This window comes from Crocodylus siamensis, chromosome 11 (assembly GCF_052110815.1).
Source record: "Crocodylus siamensis isolate JL-2025a chromosome 11, ASM5211081v1, whole genome shotgun sequence".
Classification (NCBI taxonomy): Eukaryota; Metazoa; Chordata; order Crocodylia; family Crocodylidae; genus Crocodylus; species Crocodylus siamensis.
Genome location: NC_143405.1, coordinates 52111331 through 52134888, shown reverse-complemented (window position 1 = coordinate 52134888; position 23558 = coordinate 52111331). Strand labels below are relative to the sequence as shown.

The 23558-nt window shown below is 42.8% G+C and overlaps 1 protein-coding gene across 2 annotated transcripts in view; it reads right to left on the bottom strand.

The window, feature by feature from the left end:
• Window positions 1-110: 110 nt before the first annotated feature.
• Window positions 111-23558, bottom strand: part of LOC149855880 (cullin-associated NEDD8-dissociated protein 1-like) — a 29730-nt gene continuing 6282 nt past the window's right edge. The window contains exons 2-15 of one of the 2 annotated variants that reach the window (XM_090021974.1): window positions 22018-22161; window positions 17909-18063; window positions 15007-15130; window positions 14100-14356; window positions 13435-13540; window positions 12556-12707; window positions 11351-11643; window positions 9481-9622; window positions 6344-7849; window positions 5779-5874; window positions 4896-5065; window positions 4504-4668; window positions 3369-3476; window positions 111-1770 (exon numbers count right to left, since the gene is read on the bottom strand). In XM_090021974.1, the coding sequence (XP_089878100.1) occupies window positions 1543-1770; window positions 3369-3476; window positions 4504-4668; window positions 4896-5065; window positions 5779-5874; window positions 6344-7849; window positions 9481-9622; window positions 11351-11643; window positions 12556-12707; window positions 13435-13540; window positions 14100-14356; window positions 15007-15130; window positions 17909-18063; window positions 22018-22161 (3646 nt within the window). In that variant the 3' untranslated portion in view covers window positions 111-1542. Of the gene's footprint in view, window positions 1771-3368; window positions 3477-4503; window positions 4669-4895; window positions 5066-5778; window positions 5875-6343; window positions 7850-9480; window positions 9623-11350; window positions 11644-12555; window positions 12708-13434; window positions 13541-14099; window positions 14357-15006; window positions 15131-17908; window positions 18064-21293; window positions 21381-22017; window positions 22162-23558 lie in introns of those variants that run through there. The other variant, XM_090021975.1, reaches the window with a different exon arrangement.

Below are 23558 nucleotides of genomic sequence, written 5' to 3'. Positions count from 1 at the left end.
AATATTTGAAGGGGAGATGGTGGGGAAAGAACATTGGGATCAATATGCAGTCCAGAAGTAATAATAAATAATGGTTATTTTACCCCCACCTAAGTTCTGTAGCAGATAGGTAACAGTTTCATCATCTCTCTTTATTTTCTTTGGATGCCACTCATACAGCATGGAAATTCTCACACTCCACACTATAAATAGACCAGCTCAAATGTCTCACACCAACCACTCTTGTCAAAAACAAGGAGAAAAACCCTGAACTGAAAGCTTAGTACAAATCCATGGCTACAAGAGGTATGGCAGGGTGGCTTCATTCTGTAGTCTACTATTACTCTATCCATCGCTTACTGTTAAAGAACTTTCCCTGCATCCATCACTTCCTAGGGCAGGGTAGGATTTGAGCAAAACCATTAAAATAACGTTAAGTGATGTGCAAAGGTTCTAGTCTTCTGAAAAGCACTTACATTCCTGCAAGTTCTCATTTAGTGGCCCAATACAAAATATCTAGCAAAAACAGGAGAGTACTGAATGCAGGTGTCTGACAGCAACATGCTGTATTTTACTTCTAAGATGACAAATTTGGAATACATCAGTGCTTTGGTATCCAATGGTCACCCAGAAGAACACTGCTGGCAATTTAAACAAGGGAAAGAGGCTGTTGCACATACAGATTAAAAGGTAAAGATGACTCTGGAAGGTTAAAATGTAATTAGCAGGTGACATTCCATTTTGGAAGACAATTGATTTCAGAGAGACTTTGTGCAGCCAAACTCCTTGATAGTGAAATCAAGGGGGAAAAGCCTTGTTATCCACCTGCCTCCACAAAAGTAACTAAGGATCAGTTCTCTTGCTTTATGCATTGACCTACAGGGAAAGTCAAGAAATTGTAAGTAATAAATAGCGTGTCCAGCTTATAGCAGACAATTCATTTAGCTAACACCTTAGGGTGAAGACTCTTTTTAGACCTAACAATTTTGAAACCAGGAGACAGTGAAACTTAATTGGTGGCCAGTTCTGTCACAAGACTAAGCTTCTTGGCCACTGTTGTCTAGTGAAAAGATACAGAAATTCCTTCTGTTGACAGGGCAATTGGGGTGCAAAGTGCATGTGCAATGGTAAAAATGAGAACTAAGTCACCTTGAAGCTTTTTCCCCCTCATGCTACTATTGCAAACAAGGCGCTGTGGTGGGGAATCATTCTGGGAGGAGGGTTCCATTTTGCAGCACCATACTAAAACAAATTTAAATGGTCTCGTTCCTCCCATCTAACAACTTGCTGAAGAATTTAATGCACTGTATTTCACTCCCTCCTATCAGGGGCTTTTTACCTTAGCCACATCTGCAAGATTAGAACTCGGCAAGAGGGAGCAGACGCCTGCATTTGGGCAGCTGGAACTACATAGCCAATTTCTGTTTGGTTTATATGGCTCCTGCAGTTGAGCCCAGCTCCAAGACATTCTTTCTTAGCCTGCCTACAAGAAATCCATTTCGGCAACGCATTATGGGGACAGAAGGGTGATGGGGGTGGGAAGATGGAAAGACAGGGTGAACTTTAACTCATCTCCATGGATTCTGTGGTGGACAATGAAGCAGAATCCTTCTGAATACTCTCGAAGAGCGAAGCCATTTCAGGATTGGCTCTGATTTGAGAAGAAAATTCAGCCATCACTGGACTTTTCTCCACTTCGGGGATGGTTAGCAAAGCAGCAACTGCTCTCATTGCTGAACGTTTCAGCTCATCCTGCTTTTCAAACTCCTGTTTCACAGAACCGGCTTTTACCTGAAAGTCCAAAACAGCAACAACTTTAATGGGGGAACCTGGAAAAGGACGCACATGCATGCTGGAAATACCGAGTGGTGGGAATTGAGAGCTATGGGGGACAGGAGTTTTCTAACCAGAGAGGAAATGGGCAAGAGGGCTTTTCAAAAGTTGGCAGCATGGACTCCTCCAGTCAGAAATCAGTATGAGGCCAACATCAAGCATTTAAAATAAACCCAACGTCTTATACTGGTGACAAATATGGTATCTAAAAGCATTTGAAATGCTTAGGAGCAAGCTGGAATACATTTGTGTGTTCACAAAGGGCGCTTTCTCCTTTGATATAGTTCAGCAAAAACTCCATTAAAGCATGACAGAAACGCACATCACAATTTATGATGAATGTATCTGAAACTTAAAATAATCGATTTAGCCTGGCTACATACACAACATGCCCCACCAAATTAATAATCAAAGTCAAGTCTTATTGATAGTTATGCTGAGTATGTGTCTTCATGAATTCAATTCTAATCCCTTCATCTGATGTGAAGCTGGCCTTCATTATATGCTAACAGCTGGGGTTGCTTGTTCCTGGCTTGCTTCTAAAAATGCCTCATCACTATAAAAGTCTACAGTAGTACCTGATACAAGCATCCCACACACTGGAAAACCAGTCTGGTTATCTGTGGAGAGCTCACATAGGAGTAGGAAGGATAGGCTGCATTCTGCTGTTCCATGCACACTAGCAAAACTTTTCATTCCAATTATAGAATATTGATTACAGGTCGCAACGTGGCAAACCAGGAAGTGCCAAAACACAGACAGTTGTCAGTGCTGAGAATTAGAAAGCCTATCCTTTCCACTTGGTCACTACACAAGTTTGATGTAGAAAAAAAAAAAAAAAAAAAAATCACTGAAAGTCCATAAATATGCCCCCATCACCTCCACCCTACATTTTATAATCATTTTCTCCAGACTAGACACACAATGGAAGTCCCAAAACTAAAACAGGTTTGAAAGGTTTCAAACTTCAAGGCTGAAAGCCAGCGGCTGTTACACTAAAGAAGGTTCAGAATTTTAACTTCAAGACCCCTGGAGATGCATGGGGGGCACATTTACACGTGCATTAATGCACTTTAGTTAATTTACATTAAATCTAGTACTGCATTTTCTTAGTGTGGAGTACTAAGAAAATGTGCATTAGCTTGTCTTCATGTGCATTAACTAAGGCATCTAAAGAGTGTTCTTTAATGTTGGTTAAAATAGGCTAATCCATATTAAAGTGCACATGTAGACACACCCAAGAGATGCATAATTTGTTTCTTCAACAATCCTTGTTATGAAAAAAGCCCATTCCAGAATACATATTTTAAATATTGTATGCAACCAAAACAACCCATTGTTAGCAAGATCTGACCAGGGTGAAGCATTACACATTTCAGAAAGCTGCTGTGTTCTTGTCGTTACAGAAAACATAAAATTATTGCAGGTATTAAGACCTGATTATCATACCAAGGGCAGTGGGGCAGCTCCTGGAAAACACCAGTGGCACACAAAAGCACTGCACTAGCTCTCCCTCCTCCACTCTCAGCTGTGGGCCAGCAATCTCAAAGTCTTACCTTAGTAGAGCAAGTTGCTCGCAGTGGCTCAATCAGCCGCTCCAGCCTTTGCAGAACTGCGTTAGGACAAAGGGTGGAGAGTCGAGCCAGCATAATGAAAGTCAGCATCTGGAGGAAGAGGTTGGGGAAAAAAAAGAGATTTCTCAGGTCCTGCTCTCCCAAGCTTAAAAGGCACAGACCCTCCCTGCTGCACACATCCTGCAGCTACATACTGTTTGTAGACTTGGGCAGAAATTACTGCTCCACCTCCTGCTGTTCTTACATGGACGGGTTGCTTTGTGCTTATAAAACAATGAGTTAGCTAAAAGGAAAAGCTAAGGTTCTAGAGGACAAATTACGTGATGAATTGCACTGTGTCAATGAATGCACAATGCAGATCTAGAAAACAGAATCCTGCCAGGCCTAAGGACCCTCCTGCAAAACCTTTTATAAACTTTTGACAGGAGCTGTTCGACTAAAAGGCATGGCCATGCAAACAAGTTACTATGAGGCAAAGGAGTGTGTAGCTTTGCCCTGCATCAGTTGCCATTACCATAAAAGACCCCCTGCACAAGTTAATTCTGAGTGTGCGCGCACACATGTATATGGGCAAAGTGCATGTGCACATAAGCTAGTAAAAGGCAGTGATACAGGGAAACCACAAACATGAGATGCCATTTATAGGAGATGAGGCATCTTCAGAATTCTTCCTTCTCAGAGCTGCTCTGTACAGAGCTTCTGTATTACAAAAATAACCGTTTAGAAGCTAGCATATTTCTACTGCCTTAGAAGCCATAATGAGCGGCAAAATTACGAACAATATTGATAGTTCAAACACTGTCATTGGGCACCTCAGTTAGCACCTCCCAAAATGAAAAAAGGAGCCCACACCTTCTAGCATTATTGTTTTGGGTTTTTGCAAGCCTCTGCACACATCACTGAATCAATTAGCCTAAGGTCACGTTTTCAAGGCCAGATCAGCAACAAACTAGAAAGTTTAGTCTATTGAATTTAAAAAAAAACCAAGAGCCCCAAAGAACAAAAAGGCAGCACAAAAAGAGGAGCTACATGCCTTGCCCAGCCTATTTGCTTAAATCCCACTAAGTGCAGTAAATAACATCAAAACTATTTATTTCCAATACACTTGATCAGCTACCCTAATGTCATAGTGATCCTTCAGTCCATCCTCCACGTGGTTTAAGTACTCATAGATATCCAGTCGGTCAAGGCAGCTTTCCAACAGTGTGTACATACATTCAAAAGCAGCTTTCCTAACATCCAGGCCATCATCCACGGTGTGTTTGAATGGCCCCATTTCTACCTTAAGAGAAAAAAAAATTACTGATGATTAGTCCAGTAATGAAAGTCTCCCTTCATGAGCACTAGCCTACAAATGCAAGGCCTTATAGATGGTTTTCTCTCCATTCATCCAAGCCCTAAGAATTCCATCCAACTCTTTACTCATAAGAGCATCACAGCACATTCATCTCCAGGATAACTGGGACCTTGACATACAGAACTCAAGAGACAGCAGAGTTAGTAACATACCTCCCGTATCAGTTCCCTTCTGATTTTAGTTTCATTGTATAAGTGGGGTAGGACAGTGTTCAGCAGGTCTCTGATTAACGAAGGCTTGTTGTGAGCAGCAGAATTAAACATGGCTAAAGCAACGCGCCGGACATTCAAGTCAGGATCCTGAAGTGTCTTTAAGAAGTCTCCTGCAGGATAAAAGCACACTGTCAGATAGATGGCACCAAAGGCAGTGTTGTAGCTGTTTTCCAAAATCTACTAACTTCTAGTCTTGAAAGCAACATCATGTATTTCAAGAAGTATGGATGTGAAAAATATTTTTATATAATAATTTTAAAACAACTAAGTCAAAACCTGTGTATAGTGATGCATTTAGATGATTTGCAGGGTACTATTTAAACAATCTGAAACGGGCTACATCTGGGTATAGAAATACCAATGTGATGGTAGCCACCAGTGACTTCTCATTTTGACTTAAAAGTCAAAATTAGGTAAACAAAATATTTTTCTTGCTGCTCAGCTGTCTGATTCTCTGGAACAGAAGGGCATACTCCAACAGGCATATGGGTGTTTGAATTTGAAAACATATTTTACAAGGTGTGTATCTGTGAAGCTCAGGTCCTAGGAGAGCTCCAAATGGAAGAGCAGAAGAGTTCATTCTTTTCTAAATGTAATGTTTCTATTGAGTGAAAGAGGAAGTCAAAAACATTTCACATGGGACTTGCACTACAATGCCAGTGCGGAATTCTTGCTACAAAGAAACACAGATGAACAACCCTATTCAGATCAAACAGATTTGACAAAAATCTTACTTATGAAACAAACGACATCAGCTACAGAGTCGCTGACAACATGCCAACATTCACAGCTAACCAGGATTTCTACTGGAACCAAAGCTCACCTATGCAACCTTTTAGAAGTCTGTCTATAGGTTGAGGCTGATCTGAAATTGTGAATTTGATTGCAGTTACGACAGTGCTTCGTGCATGCGGGGAACCTGCAGAGATAGAAAAAGGGGATAAGAGACCAGACAGAAGTGTACACAGTACAGTGCAAGAACACGTATACAATATGCTCTTTACACAGTTGTACTAGACAATGAGCTATTCAGCAGATACAGGAGAAAGATTCTCTTTGTATAAGAGACAAAGGATTTCCATAATGGATCGGATCACATCACATGGCTGGATTCTGTCTCCAGTGTCTTCTCATGCAGTACTGTGTCCCTGTTACATTCTCCTTAATACTATGCACCATGCAACTCTGTGCTCCTTTGCTCCTTCCACAGTGTATATCTCTTTCAGTTAACCTCCCAATACTGATCTTTCCACCCAGCCTGGCTTTGTTCCCTCAGAAAACACAAACTGCAGTATATGAAAATAGTGAAAGAAATTAATTCACTAGGTGATTAAGAAACAGAGTATGCCCTGGCTTTTTACCATGCCAACCCTCGTCTTTCCCATTACCTGATGACAGCTGTTTTTTCAGCCTGGGCAGCAGCTGAGACGGGTTCACCAAAGTCAATTTCCCCAAGCACTCCGAGACCACATTGCGTGTCCCTTCCTCCGCACACTCACAGTGTTTGAAAAGCAGAGCCCAAATATCCTCCACATAAGGTTTGAGGCCATCTGCTGGGGAAGAACTGATGACTTCCTTTAGAGAATGCAGTAGCAAGTACTGTCTCCTGGGCTGGCTTCCTATCTCCTTCAGCATGAAGGGAAGATATTCCTTAAGGTTTCCAACACTGATGTTCCCAAGGGCATAGGAAGCTGCTGATTTCACCTCTTCGCTGGGAGAAGCAAAAGCTTCCAGAATGACCATTTTGAGCTCCTTCTGAGCACTGAGGTTCATGGTGCGCCCCATCTCTGCCAGGGACAGGAAGGCCAGCATTTTAACAGCTGAGCTGGACTTGGGACTCTTCACATCCTGAATAAATTGGTTCACTACCCCAGCAGCTTCTTTTGGGCAGGCTGTTGAAAGGGCAGCCACACACTTTGCTACGGAGTAATAAGCCTGTTTATGTAAAGTGACAGATGGCCCGGCAGAACTCAGAGAGTATATAGGACCAGTCAGCTGCTTCATCAGTTCTGTATAGCCCATGTTGGCTGTCTTCGTTATAACCAGAGCTTGGAAGAAGTCTATTATGGCATTCAATGCACCGCCTTGTAGCAAAGGGGAGTGGACGAGCTGGAAAATTTCAGAAAGAACTGAGCCACTTATTTTGGATAAGGATGATGGATAAACCTTAGCTAACGTGGTAAGAAACACAATAGCAACTTGGGAAACATGCATATCATTTTCACTAATTAAAGCAGGAAGCTCTGTGAGAACAGACTCTATCATGGCTGGCTTGAGGCTGTCACTGTAGTTCTTAATCAAGATGTCCAGAGCAGTCAAGGTACTCAATTTCAAGGCACGTTGATTCTTTCGCAAGAAGGAAGCTAGAATGGGGAAGCCTTCCCCTAAAATGGGTCTTAAGTCTATTTTAAGTGGAGAACTAGCAATTAAGGTTACCGCTTTGACTGTTGTCAGTCTGGTTATTTCGTTTTTAAGCCTATCTAGAAATATCTTCAAGGTTGACTGGAGATCACTACTGAGATGGTCGCCAAGATTGCAAATAATCTGCCCCATGCAAGAAATAGCACGTTCTTTCACCTCTTGATCTATATCTGCAGCTTTCAGTCTCTTTAGAGTCCCAGAGAAAAGGTCTTTCACATACGGTTTAACATCAAATGCACCAGGCTTGTCCAAAGGCCGGATGACTTTCACAAGCTGCTGAGTAACCAGCAAAGCTTCTGAAGTGATCTTATAAAAGGGGTCTCCAATACAAGTCACAACTGGAGGAACCAATGTCTTAATATGAAGATGAAATACTTCTGGCTGGTGGTTGCAAAGAAGAACGTGAAGGAAAGACAGTGTATCAATCCTCATGTTGGAGGAGCTAGATTTATCAGCCAAAGAGAAGACAATACCTGTGCAGGGAAGACACTGTGTTTACCATTTTAGCACTTCACAACAGTTTTAGCAAAAGATAAAAAACAGTTCTAACATAACTGGATACAATCAAAGTAGTTTTCATAGTTCACCTCACTGATAACCAGAAGTTGTAATCTGGTTGCAAAGACGTCTGTTCAGGCCATTCAGTTATCCGGCATATTTTCTTATCCAGCACCCTCGATTCCCTGTGGGTGCCGGATAACAAAGCTTTTACTGTATTTTAAAGTAAACATTCCCAGGCAGGCATCCACACCTGCAGAGAAGTGAAGCCCCCCTGCCAGCTCATGATGACTAAGCAGGGGCTGGGAGATGAGGATCTCCCAGTCCCCACTCCCTGACTGCAGTCTCAGAACAGGGGGCTGGAGCTCCCTGCTGCCGGGGCAGGGGGACATATTTCCACCCGGGCTTTGCCACTGGAGCCCACCCCGGCAGCAGACAGCTCCCAGGGGTAGAGAGCAATCTCCTGCCCCCTTGGAGAGAACAGGCCAGAAGCAGATTTTTTCCCTGGTCAGGCATTTACATGAGTGCTACTGTGCAGTAAGTAAATCACAAGTAAAATTTGCTACTTGCATTTGCAGATAGCAAACTTTACTTGCAATTACTGAAGTTTACTGCACACCGTGTGCATATGTAGACTGTGCAGTAAAGTATCTCGTGTAGATGCAACCACTGACCAGGAAATGGGCTGGAAAATATAAGGGGTCTTTGCCACCTCCGATTTATATAATCTTTATGTTTTTCAAAAGAAAAGCTATTTGCAAGGATTCTATTTTCCATCCCAAAGCAATTAAAAACAGCTGCTGCTTTTGTATGTTCTCCGCAGCCTCTTGTAAACATATGGGAATCAGCATCCCAGGATAATCAAGGGCATGGGGAATTGACGAGGGAGTTCCCCAAACATTTACAGTGAGATCAAGCCTGAAGGCAAGGCAGGAGCTTACAGTTGGGTATTTCAAACCTTACTTGGATGAGCACCTCTCACTGCTCTACAGTAGGGGTGTCACAGATACAGCCCAAAGAGCCATAGGATCTGACCTGCAGTGCCGCCTCTGGGCTGTGTGCGCCATAAGCAACATGTGAGGCTGGTCCAGGGTGTGTGCTGCATATGGTGCCTGCAACAAACCAACCCTGTGCACAAGATCCAGTGCATGGAGCCAATCTGTGGGCCTGATCCCAGTTTACAAACCAGCCCCATGCCCCTCATCCAGCCCACTGGGCTGGGCAAGTTAGATACCTTTGATCTACAGGGAGAGAAAGTCAGGTAAGGAAGTTACAGGTCTACACATAAAACCTTCTCCATTTAAAAACAAACAAACAAAACAAAACGAAAAAGAAAACCACACAAAGTTCAGAAAAGGACTGAAAATGTTATATCACCGATCTCTATACTGACCCCAAAGTCACTAGCAAAATTCCAGCTAACTTCAACGGGAGCAGGAGTGGACCTTGTTTCTTTAGCACATATAAAATATCCAGAAATAAATTTAAAAAAAAAAAAAAGCAGGTGATGCATATACATCTCCTAGACATGATACAGAATGGGAACAGGGTTGTTCTTAACATAAGATGTCCCCATGGCACCCCCCAACCCAGGAGCCAGCCTTACCAGGCACCAACGCAGGGATGTGATCCGCCAGGCAGCCGGGGAGAACGTTGGCCAGTTCTGTCAGGAGGCTGAAGCACCCTTGCCTCGATTTAATGCTTTTCTCCTTGAGCTGCTTGTGCAAGGCCTTGATGATGTTAGGAACCTGCAGGGAGAGGAGGTAAGTGAGGAACTGCATCCTCTTCAGTACAGAGCTCTGTAGCAAAGCTGCTCACTGCATTCCACTGAAAGCACTGATTCAGTGAGAGAGCAGACGGATCCAACAGGAACAGGTCCAACTGTTTGAGAGAGACACTAGAGAAGGGAACAGAGATACTATGCGGGGACTGGGACTGTACGCTAGGCATTTAAAAAAAAAGGAATCAGTAGGACTAAAAGCATTTTAAAAAGCCTGCCTTTACAGTCCTACAAACCCTCCCTGTTGGAAAAGGGCGAGATGGTAAATTATTATTAAATGATTTTCTAAAAAGTGGGAAGAAGTCAAACCAACTAAGTTGAGCTCAACTGCCGGAGCTTGAAAGTACAAGAATTAACAAAACAAAAATCAACAATGAAAGTAGATGACAGGCTTAGAATTTCTTTCAGATTTCATATTGAAGGCCCTGATCTTGGAATCATATCTGAACAAGCAAACCTCTGTAAAGCTCCAAGAAAGCCTCACCACACAGAGATCCAAACACAGGACTGTTCTCTGTACAACTAATAATTGATGGAACATTTCTTTAATTTAAATATTAAGTCTTATTTATGTATCAGTTAGCACTAGGCAGGAGAAAACTAAGATCTGGAAGGATTGCAAATCCTTCTGCTTCAGGGCATAAGAGAACCCCTAGCCAACTGGGACTGGGAAGGGGCTCTCATTAAACACATTTTCCCAGTGTACACCATTACCTTATGAAGCAGGTGGTACTGGCCGCTATTGGAAATGGGCTGTTGGGCTAGATGGAGCCCTGGTCTGCTAATCCCGACAACAATATTCCTTTAGCATATGTCAGAATTAAAAAAGTAAAAAGTGAATGCTGCCTTGACTGTTTATTTTATGTGATTAGCAATGAAGTATATCTCCCCTGTAGCTGGAAAAAACAGGCCCAGAAAGTTTTTTAGAAGCCATTAGTTATTCTTTCGTGAGCACACTTGCATACAGTGTTCCTGTTCTAGTACACCTATACACTCTGACACTTCTCCAGCTTCTAACAGTTTAGATCCAATACAGTTAAGTAGTAATCTATTCAACAAGTCCCAGAACAATATAGCATGGTCTCCCTGAGGCAGCTGCAAGGCAACCCATGAACAACTGGTGCAGCACCATTTATAGGCAGCAGCAGGGACTGCCCACAGGTGGCAGAGGCAAGTGGGGCCACCTACATTCTGGTCAACTCAGGACCATTTTCTCACATTGTTTTAGTACTTGGCTCAAAGGATACTGCATTGGGAAGAGTTGCCATGTGGATTAATGCACTTTAGGATAACCACCCACAGAATAATCTGAGAGGTGGGAGGACTGGCTAATCCCTTTTGTGCAGATAACTATGCCTTCCCGTCTACACAGCAGAAATAGCAAATCAGAACAACCCAACATAGTCACATTACAAAAAGCCCTGACAGGGCAAGAAACCATATTAACCTTTCTTTACGTAGACACAACTCATCTGTGGAGCTGACAATTTTAGAATCTTCTGAACCTGGACTGGACACAAGCCCTAAAAACTACACATCTTCCAAAATGTTGCTGTAACCCCAATGGTCAGCCAGAGATTAACACAGTTGTGCAGTTAGCCATGTCCTTCAGCTGAGTTACTGGACATTATGGAAGGTGCAAAATCTGCTTCCCTTCACTATTCCTTTTAATCCAACCTACCACTTCCTCACTTACCTGGTTCTGAAGCATAGTGAGGGGTATATCTTCCTTGCCTGCCGAGTCGGATGCATGGAGCCAGCTCTGTATAGGAAGCGTTTGCTTTAGCAAGGAAATATAAGCACAGAAGATGTCGGCTTTGACATTCTCCTCTCGTTCCTTGAATCTGCTTATCAAAACTGGGGAGAGATTTTTATAGAAATCCTGAAGGAGATCATGTCTGGTGCTGACAATGGCTTCCAGGCATTTTGCTGCAGACCTACGGACTTTCCAGCTGATGTCATCATCATCGCTGTACTCATCATCACTCTCTGGAAAGGATGAGGAGAGGAAACAAGTCACATCTCACAAGAAAAACACAAGAGAATCAATACATCCTGATGTTTCACTTTCTCTTCTCTTCAGTATTAAAATAAAATACAAGATAAACAGATATCAATAACTAACATGCCTCAGGGAACAATCGAATCTGGGTTATTCTGAACAATTTCCACCAAAAATTATCAGCATTCAGTGAATTATGATGGTTGGTGCACATCCCTACTGCCCTGTCCTTAACAGTGTCAAGGCCTGGTGCCATGTACTGGTTGGAGCATGACCCTTAATATACCTACAGCTCAAGGCTGCAAGGGATTTGCACTTTGAAGGTAGAAATCAGTTCCCAAGTCAAGAGAGAGCAGGAGTAAGAGGAACCAATACCCACGACCAAGTACCCTTGACTGCTAAAAATGTATCCAGGTCTAGAATGAGCAACTCATTTACCCTGAACACTCATTTCCTTCTAAAACCCATCCCATTCATTAAAAAAAAGAAAGGGGGCGGGGGGGAAAATCTCTGATTCTTGTGATGTCAAGATATATCTAGTGATAAACCTAGAGGACCAATGGATATTTTTAAGGATGGCCCTCTCTTTGGATTTTTAGGAGTATGCCTAGTTCCACAAATTTACCCGTGTCCATTTGATAATTCTTATTGTGAGCTGGTTTAAATCATATCAAAATTGGTAGGTTTTAGCTTGATATACAATAGCTGTATTAAGTAGACATCACCCACCCAAAAACAAAAGGCATACCCAAGGATATTCAGCTCCCTGCCCAGCCAGTTTGTCAGTTCTAACAAATTCCACCTTATCTATAACAAGCATATATCAGGAAAGATGCAGTAATAAACTCCAGGTTTGGCAGAGAGGGTGTGGGTGTACGCGCGCGCACATGTGCAGGCACCTTGTTCTTCATCCTCCCCATTCCCAGTCTCCATCATTTCTTCTTCCTCCTCCTCTTCCTCATTATCATAGTTATAATTTGGGTCATAAGTGATATACTCCAGGCACAATCCCATCACGCTAGGGATGTGAGGACCAATTTCCTTTGGACACCTAGCAGAACAAACAAACAAACGAGAAAAACCCTTAAAAAATGACAATTACTGCTTTATGTAAAATCAGCACCATCCATCTTAAAGTCCTTCCAGATTGCTGAAATAAGTTATACAGAGTACAGCATTTCCCTCTGCCACGGAGTACAAAAGCAAGGTTACAATTTAAGCAGAAAAGCAAGCTTCTAATTCCCATTCTCCACTACCTGAAATTTCTCCTGAAAAACTAATTCCCACCACACACACACACAGACAAACCCCTCTCCATCAGACCCTTTCCTTCAAGGCCAAATCACCTACAGAGAATTTCAGCATGTTAAGAATGGGCTGCTATGTCCCAGTCTTCAGCGTATTGTTTTCTCACATTCACTGCTCCCAGCACCAAAGGTCTGAGCTGGCTTCCTCTTGTTCGGCCCCCTCCAAAAACACTGCTTAAGTGAGATCCAGCTGGAATGAGTACTAAACTCCCATTTGCAACATGGTTCTTTTGCCCATGTCATCTTAGACTCCTTAGGTCAAGATCATTTTCCTTTTATCTACTGGCTAAAACAAATATTTAAGATTCTATATAAAGCCCAACTGCCTCTTAAGAAAGGATTCTGTTACTGGATCTCAAAAAATGGTCTAGACTGTTTTGGTTTTCCCTTAGGCCCCTTTGCACAGGAATTTCCAAGAGGGGGACACTGGAACAGAAATAAATTAAATATATTATATTCAAGGGCACTCACCTTCTTACAAAAGACTCAAAGGCCTGAAAGCAGTACTCCCTCAGTTCATCATCCTCCACATTACAATACTGAACAATCAACGGGATTATCTTCTCCAGATGTTCTCCTGAATAGGGCAGAGTAAAAAGCAACTTTGAGCTTGAATCACAACTCGATGATTAGCCATTCTGTCCCAGTGTCTCTCACAACATTTTTAACCTGGATCTCACTAAAAATGTGAGCTGCTGTCCAAAGAATTAACAGAACCGACTTCTGCTTCCAAAGAAAGTAGTCATCCAAGAAGCTGAACTCCTACAATCTAATCCCAGCTCCGACAGCACCTCTGACCAGTTACTCAAATGCACTTGGGATATGGAGAGAGGAAATAAAATAAGGCTATTCATGATAACCTACCATCACGGATGATGTGAGGATTAACCTTTAAGTGCAGCATTTCCATCCAATACCTTGAAATAAAAAGTGCTACAGAAGTATAGCTAGGGGTCCACTTCCCTTGCTAAGCCTGAGTGGCAATCAGAAACAGTATGCTGCATGGAGTTATGAAGTGCTAGCTACAAAAATACTTGAAACAATGTAAATAACCTTTGCTTTTATGATTTAACAGGAGCAGATTTAAAATGTGTGTGTACATGTCTGGAGAGGTCATTCTAAGTGACTGGTCTTACCTATGCGGTGTCCAGCCTGCCTGCTGATTCCAGCAATACACTGGATGTATGTTCTCGTGGTAGAAGTAGACTCGTTCCTCTTCAGCTCAGCTAACAGGTGCTCCATGAGTTCTGAGAAGATGTTTCCATTGCAAGTCAAAACCAGGTGGCCCAAAGCAATGATAGCCCTTTTTCGCACAGCCAACCTGGGGCTTGTGAGCTGAGGAAGGAGGCAGTTCAGGATGGAGGAATGAAAAGAGTAAAGGGTTGCCCCTAACCTGCAATGAGAGGCAATATACAAATGAGAAATTAAATCCTCAGAACAGAGGCTCTCTTTGCTGGTAAGACTGAAGGGCAGAGTAAAATTAACTGACAAGTACATCTCTAACAAAAAGACGGTGTTTTAAGTTTAAATCTCAGGTTGATCCAGGTAGCTCATTTCCCTCTTCTGGGAATCAAGAGTTTGATATTGATGATGTCCTTTTGAGTGGTCTAGGAGTTTTGGTACTGAAATCCTGAGGACAGTGGACAGGTTTACACAGAGTGCATAACTGAGTTACGTTAGCTATAGTTCAGAGAAAGAGTTAAGCTAGAAAAAAAAAACCCTATGTAAGACCAAGTCAGACATGCTAAAAGTGATTTATTTCTCTCTTCCCATTCTCCACCCCTCCCAAACATTCCTGGTGTTCAGTTCAACTCATACTTCTTGATGTTCCCACATCGTTCCCAAGCACAGAAGGAACTATTTGTGCAGCCTCTTACCTCTACTGGGCCATCTTATCCTCCCAGCTTCTTCCCAAATGGCGGCCACCCCAAACCCTTTATATTCTAGTCTTCAAAGTAGTATGAGAAAAACAAAAGCTGTAAGGAAACACCCTCTGTGCAGCCCCCTGCTGTATGCAGCCACTTGAAGGAAATCCTTTGGTACCTGCTCAACATATCTGACAGGATGTCAAGAGCCTCTAATTGCACTGATACATCCTCCTGCTTGCCAATGGCTCCAGTCAGCTGGGCTGTGATCTTTTTGCACACATTTGCCGTCATGGTGGAACCTAAGAACAGAGACAAATGTTTCTTAGCTTTAACAACATCCACATCTGCCTTTCTTCCCATGTTCCAATGTCCAACTTAACAGCTGCCTACAGCCAGCAGCTTAGTCAACAAGGGCATAAGGAACCCTCCCATTCAGGAATCGCCAGAGGGGAGTGAAGCTGTCATCTGATACTCACTGGGAGGGAAGAGGAAGGCGGGGGGAGTATGGGCATGGGAGACACCATACAAACCGACTGCATTAACCGCTCGGAAGAGCTTCCTCTCCTTGGCGGAGCATGGACTCCTTGATGTGGACCAGAAACAAATTTAGGAATTCTGAAAATTCTCACATGAAGTGGAACCTTGTTTTGCATCACTATAAACACATGGCAGGGCCAGAACAGCAGAGAGTGCTAGTAGGAACATCATTAACTCCTGTGTGAAGGGGATGTTGGACAGGAGTATACTACAGCTACTGTGCTTACAGAGCTGTTTGTTAGCTCCTTTTTCAAATGCTAAATCACCCCTTTTTACTCCTGCCGTATCCCATACCAGAGAACTGATGATCAGTTAGAGAAATATCGAGAAGGGCCAATGTGGTTCCCATTTTCAAAAAAGGGAGCAAGAGGACCCAGGAAACTACAGGCCAGTTAGTCTTACCTCAATCCTGCGTAAGCTTTTTGAGAGAATTATCCTGGCGCATGTTCACAAGGGGCCAGCAGGGGAGATTATGCTTAGGGGCAACCAACACGGGTTCATTAGAGGCAGGTCCTGTCAGACCAACCTGATGGCCTTCTATGACCAGGTCACCAAATCCTTAGATGCAGGGGTAGCAGTGGACATAGTCTTTCTGGACTTTAGGAAGACCTTCGACACTCTCTCTCACCCCGTTCTCATTAAAACACTAGGGGACTGTGGTGTCGACACCTACACAGTCAAATCGGTCGCTAACTGGCTGGAGGGTCGCACCCAGAGAGTGGTGGTGGACGGGTCATTTTTGACCTGGAGGGATGTGGGCAGTGGGGTCCCCCAGGGCTCGGTCCTCAGGCTCGCACTGTTCAACATCTTCATCAGTGACTTGGATGAGGGGGTAAAAAGCACCCTGTTCAAATTCACAGATGACACTAAGATGTGGGGGGATGCGGGCATGCTAGAAGGAAGGAATAGGCTGCAATCAGACCTAGACAGGTTATGGGGGTGGGCAGATAAGAATAGGATGGGTTTCAACACTGACAAGTGCCAGGTGCTGCACCTGGGGAGCAAGAACCAGCAGCACGCTTACAGGCTAGGGAACTCCCTTCTTGTCAGTGCAGAGGCAGAAAAGGATCTTGGAGTCATTGATGCCAAGACGAACATGGGCTGGCAGCGTGGGGACGCGGTCAGGTACGCCAACCATACCCTGTTGTGCATCCACAGATGCATCTTGAGCGGGTCCACGGAGGTGATCCTCCACCCCTACGCAGCACTGGTCAGGCCGCAGCTGGAGTACTGCGTCCAGTTCTGGGCGCCACACTTCAAGAGGGATGTGGACAACATGGAGAGGGTCCAGAGGAGGCCACTCGCATGATCAGGGGGCAGCAGGGCAGGCCCTATGAGGAAAGGCTAAGGAACCTGAACCTGTTCAGTCTCCAGAAGAGAAGGCTGAGGGGGGATCTAGTGGCCTGTTACAAACTAGTTAGGGGGGACCAGCAGGCATTGAGGGAGTCCCTTTTCCCCCGAGCACTACCAGGAGTGACTAGAAATACTGGTCAGAAGCTGGCAGAGGGTAAATTCAGACTAGATATCAGGAAGCACTACTTCACAGTCAGGGCGGCTAGGATCTGGAACGAACTTCAGAGCGAAGTGGTACTGGCTCCTACCCTGGGGGTCTTTAAGAGGGGGCTAGACAAACACCTTGCTGGGGTCATTTGACCCCAGTACTTTTTCCTGCCATGGCAGGGGGTCGGACTTGATGATCTGCTCAGGTCCCTTACGACCCACCAACTATGAAACTATGCATGAAAAAAATATTCCACAGGGTATCACTGCCAACTCAAAAAAAAATTCAAGGCAAGAAATACTGCCCTGGCCACCTGCTACAAGGGAATAACAGATGCATAAACAATGGCATAAGGCACAGGAGCTGCTGCAGAGACAGTTCAAATGATGGCACCCTGGGGATATACATGTATATTACTGTATAGAGCTGCTCTTGCATTTTCTCAATACAACCATTGGGCTGGGTATTAAAACTGGGCAGGAGGGGCAGCCAGGAGAGGCTGTCAACAGTGAGGTAACACAGGCACTGAAACAGGCTGTATGTGGAGGTGGTAAAAAAACTAACACAGCTGGGATTCCAGCACGGAGAGAGAGAGAGAAAGAGAGATACACTTCATTGGAACCAGAGCAAGAGCAGCCCTGCCAGAAGGGCTCTCTTAGTGCATCATCCAAGCAAGAGCACTTGGATATGGGGTTTGATGCTGTAGGATCATCCTATAGAATGGGGTTGTTTGCAAAATTGAGATCAAGTTCAAATTTTATACACTCTGGGAGATCCAACACCCAGTTTTATTTTGCGTTTCATCTCTACTTACTTCTGCATTTCCATTTCTATTATCTTAAAATCATTATTCTGATCTTTTATCTTTAAATTGTTACATCCCATTACTAAAACAGTTGGGCATGGGACAGGGGCTCCCACACAAACATAGGCTCTGAATTCCAAGCTGTCCTCTGCTTCTTAACAGGCTTTATGGCCTTCTCAAAGGGAAGGATCATAATGATGGACATTAGAAGGAAATGGGTGGGAAATGTTTTACCTGTAGATGCTGGAGGCAACTCTGAGATGACAGTTTTCAGTCCAATGCTGGAGATATCCCGGAGCTGTTCCTTATCCGACAGCATGTTTGTGCACAGTGTATCCACAATAGTTTCCACCTGATATTCTTTCACTTTGCTGACCAGAGGACCCAAACTGCAGAAGGCAGAGAGAAAAGAGACCAAATGGAAAGGAGGCTGTCCCCCTGGTCACAAAAGGTTCAGCACTCACTGGTCAGCTTTCTTGGAGCTAAAGGGTATGCCAGACCTAATGCTGAAGATGTTGTCTTCATTTCCAAACCGTAATTAAATTCACGGCAGGTGCCCTAAAGTCTCCATTACAATTCTAGACTCAATATATTTCATATTCCTGTCCAGTTAGTACATCACAAGGCCTGGGAAGTCAGTGGGGAGGCTCATGAATTTCAGATCAATTCTTATCATAGGGTACATCAGTTACTCTATTGGAGAATGTTGCTGGGCAAGCTGGTGCATTTTAGAAAAAAGAAGATTAATTTAATTGCCCAGGCAGCCTAATAAGTATTATGCGGTAGACAATGTTGAGGTCACATAGGTATCTACAGTCATGGTTTGAAAAGGTGTCAGAAATGAATCAGCCTAAAAGCAAAAGCCAAAATGAGTAAATGTTTCCAGATGAAGTTAACCTTCTATTGCCCTCTGCTGTAGAAAGAACTGTACAAAGAACTCAGCCTCTGCACAGTTAACCTTAGGACTGAGTGAACACTAGTTTCGAGTAACCCCCTTACTTTCGTCTTGGCTAAGAGCATAACATTTTCTTTAACTCATCTACTATACAGAATTATATGTGGAATAATTTGCCTCTAGTTGTTTGTGAGCAGTTCACCACAAATGACTGGTATTTAGAGTTTGGGTTGTACAAACCAATGTTCCTTCATTTTGCCATGAATATTTTACACTGTTTGCTGACAACTGGTGTTTCCATCAGTTCTTTTCCCCAGGAAATTCAGTGCCTAAAGTATTTGTGAAAAGCAAACATGAAGGAGGGCAAATCCAACGCTCCAAAGCAAAGTCATCTTTTATTCATGCAAACACGGCCAAAAAAATATTCTGACCAATGCTAATCATACAACACAGGGCATTGCTAGATTAAGTGACTAGCCCAAGATTCAGAGGCAGTCATTCCCACTCCTGTGCCTTAACTACCAGACCCTTTTCCCCACCTCCACAGGTCTTGCAGGGGAAGTGACTCAGAGAACCAAGCACCGAGTTCATGTGAACCAGATTCTACCTGCCTTACACAGGGAATGACTGCAGTGGGAATCCTGAATGAAGACTTGATTTCTTTTTTTATTATTTCCTATAAGCTGCCATACAGACAAGCAGGGGGACTTTATCCATAATATGTGCCTTTTGTGTAACCTATGTTTCATCAGTTCATTTTTGGATATGAAAGATGACATCAGTCTACATCCTTAGATATAAAGGAGTCTCCCTGTCTGATGCAGAGGCAGCAGTGAGGTATCTGCCAATTTGGATTCCAATTCCGCTGCTGAGCAGACAGTGTCACTGTGCTTGGTTGATTCCTTGGGGAGACCAGATTTGTTCTCTTTCTTCTAGCCTAAAATGAACTGTTCACACACAGTAACATACAACTTGCACAGTATATATGGAAATCAAATCCAAATTTAGCAGCCGCCAGCAGATTGATAAACACTGAAGCCAACAGGCTGCCAGAATTAAAGAAACATTGCCAAGTTGATATTACAATGCAAAAAAAAATGAGATAACCCTCCTTAAAGACAGAAGAGTCAGCAATAGCACACATTCATAATACATAACGTATAATTTAGTGCAAATGAAGAAAAGATCCATGTGTCTCGCTTGTTTCTAAGAGGCTGAACCTGAAGTTGGCATTAAGTGGGATATCCTACATCAGACTAGGGTAAGACTGTGCCACTAGTGTTGCCACGGGATTATCGAAGCAGGTGTGTGCAGATGAGGAATAAAGCCTGCCCACAAGCTCTTGAGAATCCAGAAGTGCAGCAGCACCTGTACCAACATACTCCAATGTTACTGAAGCTTACTCAGAGGCACAGCTCGACAGATTCTGCTCCTACCACAGCCTATGGCAAAATTCCCTTTGACATAAATGAGAGCTGAGCAGCTCCCTTCAAAGATAGGTTTTCACCATTACATGTTTTTGTTGGCTATTAAGGATTTTGTTACTAAGAAATGTCAGTCAGCTCCTCTGTATAAACATTGGACTGGAGTCATTGTTACAACAGTCTCAAGAGAGCCTGAAAACATTTTTTCCAACTGCATTTTTTCCTCCTCTGTTTAGAAACACTGACTTTTCTGTCTCCTAATGCTAATTCTGCAAAATCTGTATGGACTTGCTAGCACACCAAAAACCCAAGACCCAGGTCTTTGTGTCACACTCTGAATATGGCGTTTGTCTGGGTTAGTAGTAGAATGTTTCCCTCCCCATATCCCCCTCACCTAGATATTTTATTCCATGATCAAGATAAAAAACAAGTAGTCACTTGGATTCTAGACAAGTTTTCTAAAATATAAATTCCTGAAAAAGCAATACTCAATAATAGTTTGGCATAAGTGTAAATGCTTTTCTTCCATACATTTCAAAGTGCTGCACAAAAGAGTACCTATCACCATCCCCATTTTGTAGACAGGGAAACAAAACACAGAAGTTATGCAACTTTCCCAGTTCCCATAAAAAATCTGAGAGAAAACAAGAAATAGAACAGATTTCTATATGGGAGTGTTTGGGCCCAGGGTTTTGAGCTAAGTCTCCCTCTGTAGGAATAAAATCATAAGAATGCCAGTTTTAGCTGAAGTAAGATCTATACTATAAGACTTTCAATTTTAAGTAACCTACTGAATCCCAAACCCGTGCCCTATATGGACCATGTAGGTCAGACCGTCTAATCAGGCTGTCAGTATCCTAAGGGATGCCACATCCATTAATTAAAGATACCAGTCTTCTGATCTGAAACAACTGATTGGCTGCTAAGTTTGAAGATCATCTCCTCATTGGTTCATCCAGCATGTAATAGAAAGTCATCATTGACAAGACAGAAATCAAAGAGAGTAAGGACTCATGTTCTAGTTGATCCAACTGTGGATAAGCAGGCAAATAAACATCTCAATTTGTTCAGTGCCCTTACTTTGAAAACAGGGGAAGAAATGGAACCAAAGCAGCTACAGACAGGAACAAGGCCAAAGACAATTAGGGAAGGATCAGGAGAGCGGTAGGCAAAAAAACATCCAAGGTCACAGGGAAAAATAGAGGAGGAAAGCAGTTAAAGATGAGAAAAAGAGGGGAAAGAGAGAAAATCCACAGTGGGGTTGAATGCAGGAACCCAAAATGGTCTTTAAATGGCCCACCTTTTTGGAACCCTGTGCGTGAACTGACCCATTCAATGTCATGGCTAGAGTGAACAATCCAATTTAGATAAGCTAGGGGAAAGAGACAGGAAGAACAAGTCAGCATCATAATCACTTTTACAGAGGATCCTATAATCCAGGGGCCTCTACTTCTTAAAGGAAAAAGATTCTTTGAAATGAACAAAAGTGAATCCATGGCACAAGCTACGCTTGGGAGTATAATCAGGGAAAACCAAATACATTCTAGTGTCACTTGATACAATTCAGGTCTGGAATTCAAACACCAATGCTCAAGAAGCATTTATGTCAGCGCTGTGGTGTGATACACTATAAAGATGGGACCCTCTGGGAAAATTTAGCTTTGAATTTCAAAGCTCTCCAGAATTTCTGAGCACGTAGGTCCTGAGTTTTGATCTGCTGGAATCAAATCTTAAAGATGCCAGTTTAGATAGCAGACAGGTAGCCCACAATATCCAACTTTTAATAGTGTTCCAAGTCTCCAAACTTTTCCTACAAAGACTTTTACATGCTTATTCATACAGTTTACCCCTGTGCACCATAACTAGAGGCTGCCTCTCCCCTACCAGACACATGGAGTTTGTAAGGGAGAGCTGAAAGAACCAGAGGCACCGAACATGTAGGGGTCTCTTTTAGGGCATTTTCTGGATTCTTTGATGGTTCTATTCCTGACAATAAGCATGACAGCTGATACAAAGACTCTTACCACTTGACAGCCAAGTTCTGCACCTCCCCATTTTTGTCCTCAAGCAATTTTAAAAGCATTTTCACCACTTTTTTCTCACTATCTTCATCCAGCTTTATGGAGTCCTTCTGAAGTTCCATCATCAGGTCATTGGTGGCCATAAATCTGAAACAAGGCAAATCAACAACAGGTTAGCCAACATGTAGATCCAGATGCTTTTCAGATGATCTACATGGAGCATTTAATTTAATACCTAGCAACATGGAGAGTGCTTGATACACAAAAATGTAGTATTTCTCACAACCCAACTGCAAGTGAGATAAGGGAGCAGCGACCCCCACTGTAAACACACGGGAGAATTTGAGCAGAAAGACTTGGTGGGAAAAGACCCAGAACTAAAGTCAAAATATAGGAGAAATAAGTGACTCCTCTCCTCACCTCCCAAACTTTTTCTTAACAGTGTAGGTATAGCTCTGTAACATGACTAAAAAGAGCAGGAAAGAATTCAGCCTCTATATTTTGTCTCAATGACTCCAGGTCAACTTGGCTCCCAGCACTGGAAAAATGTGTGTTTAATAGTCATACCTGCAAAAATGAGTGTAGTGCCTAAAAATCTGGTCCTGCTTTCTGGCTTGTATTACGGATTATTATCTAAACACTGCCCATTGCTCCAAGTGTAAAATTGAGGGCAGGATTTGGTCCTAGACCTTGGCTAAGAAGTATGTTGATAATGCATAAGTCAAAACAGCATCTAGTTGACCCTCTTAGAGGGCTGAAGTAAGAACTCTTTAGCCACCAAAATAGCGACAGTTTCTACCCATCATAAATCACACACACAAGATGTGTAGAGTAAATAGTGGCACTTTTCTATAATGGCTCCTTAGACCAGAAGTGTGCTTTCAAGTTCTGGTCTATATATAAGCTTCTATTGTTCAGCCCACACAGTTTGTTTATAACCTTCTGGAGTTTTTTCACTAACCTGAATAGCTGCCTCTTCAAAGTTAACATCTCTTTTTGCTAATTTTCCTGTTAGAGGCCTCTTGGGAGTTAGAAAGAAGTATTAGCTATTTTGCTGTGCTAATGTCTCTCTGCTAATAATGGGAACTTTACTGTAGTTGGGGCATAGGCATTTTTACAATAGTACAAATGCAGTGAGCATTTAGATGATACAGGGACAAACAAAAGGGCCCTGGTTATGTCACAGCTCTCACAGATGTGAATAGTGATGCCAAAATGATGTTTCCCTGACATTCATTCCCCCCTAAACCATGACAGTTCCTCATTTTTCATAAGAAAAAAAGTCAGTCATTACTTTATCCACTGTCAGACTATTAGGTGTGCTTTAAAGTCCCACATGGCAAAACCAGATATTTTCAATGGCATTTTATTTCAGCAACAATACCAACCTTAAAACAACAGTTTGTTGTGAGCTAGTGCAATTTCATGATATGGGTAAACCATTCTCCTTTCTTTCTCAAGTGAAAAACTACATTTTAAAATCAGGCCTCTGATGTAGCTCATTCAGCATTAAAAAAAAAAAAACTACCACAATAGTCTAATGC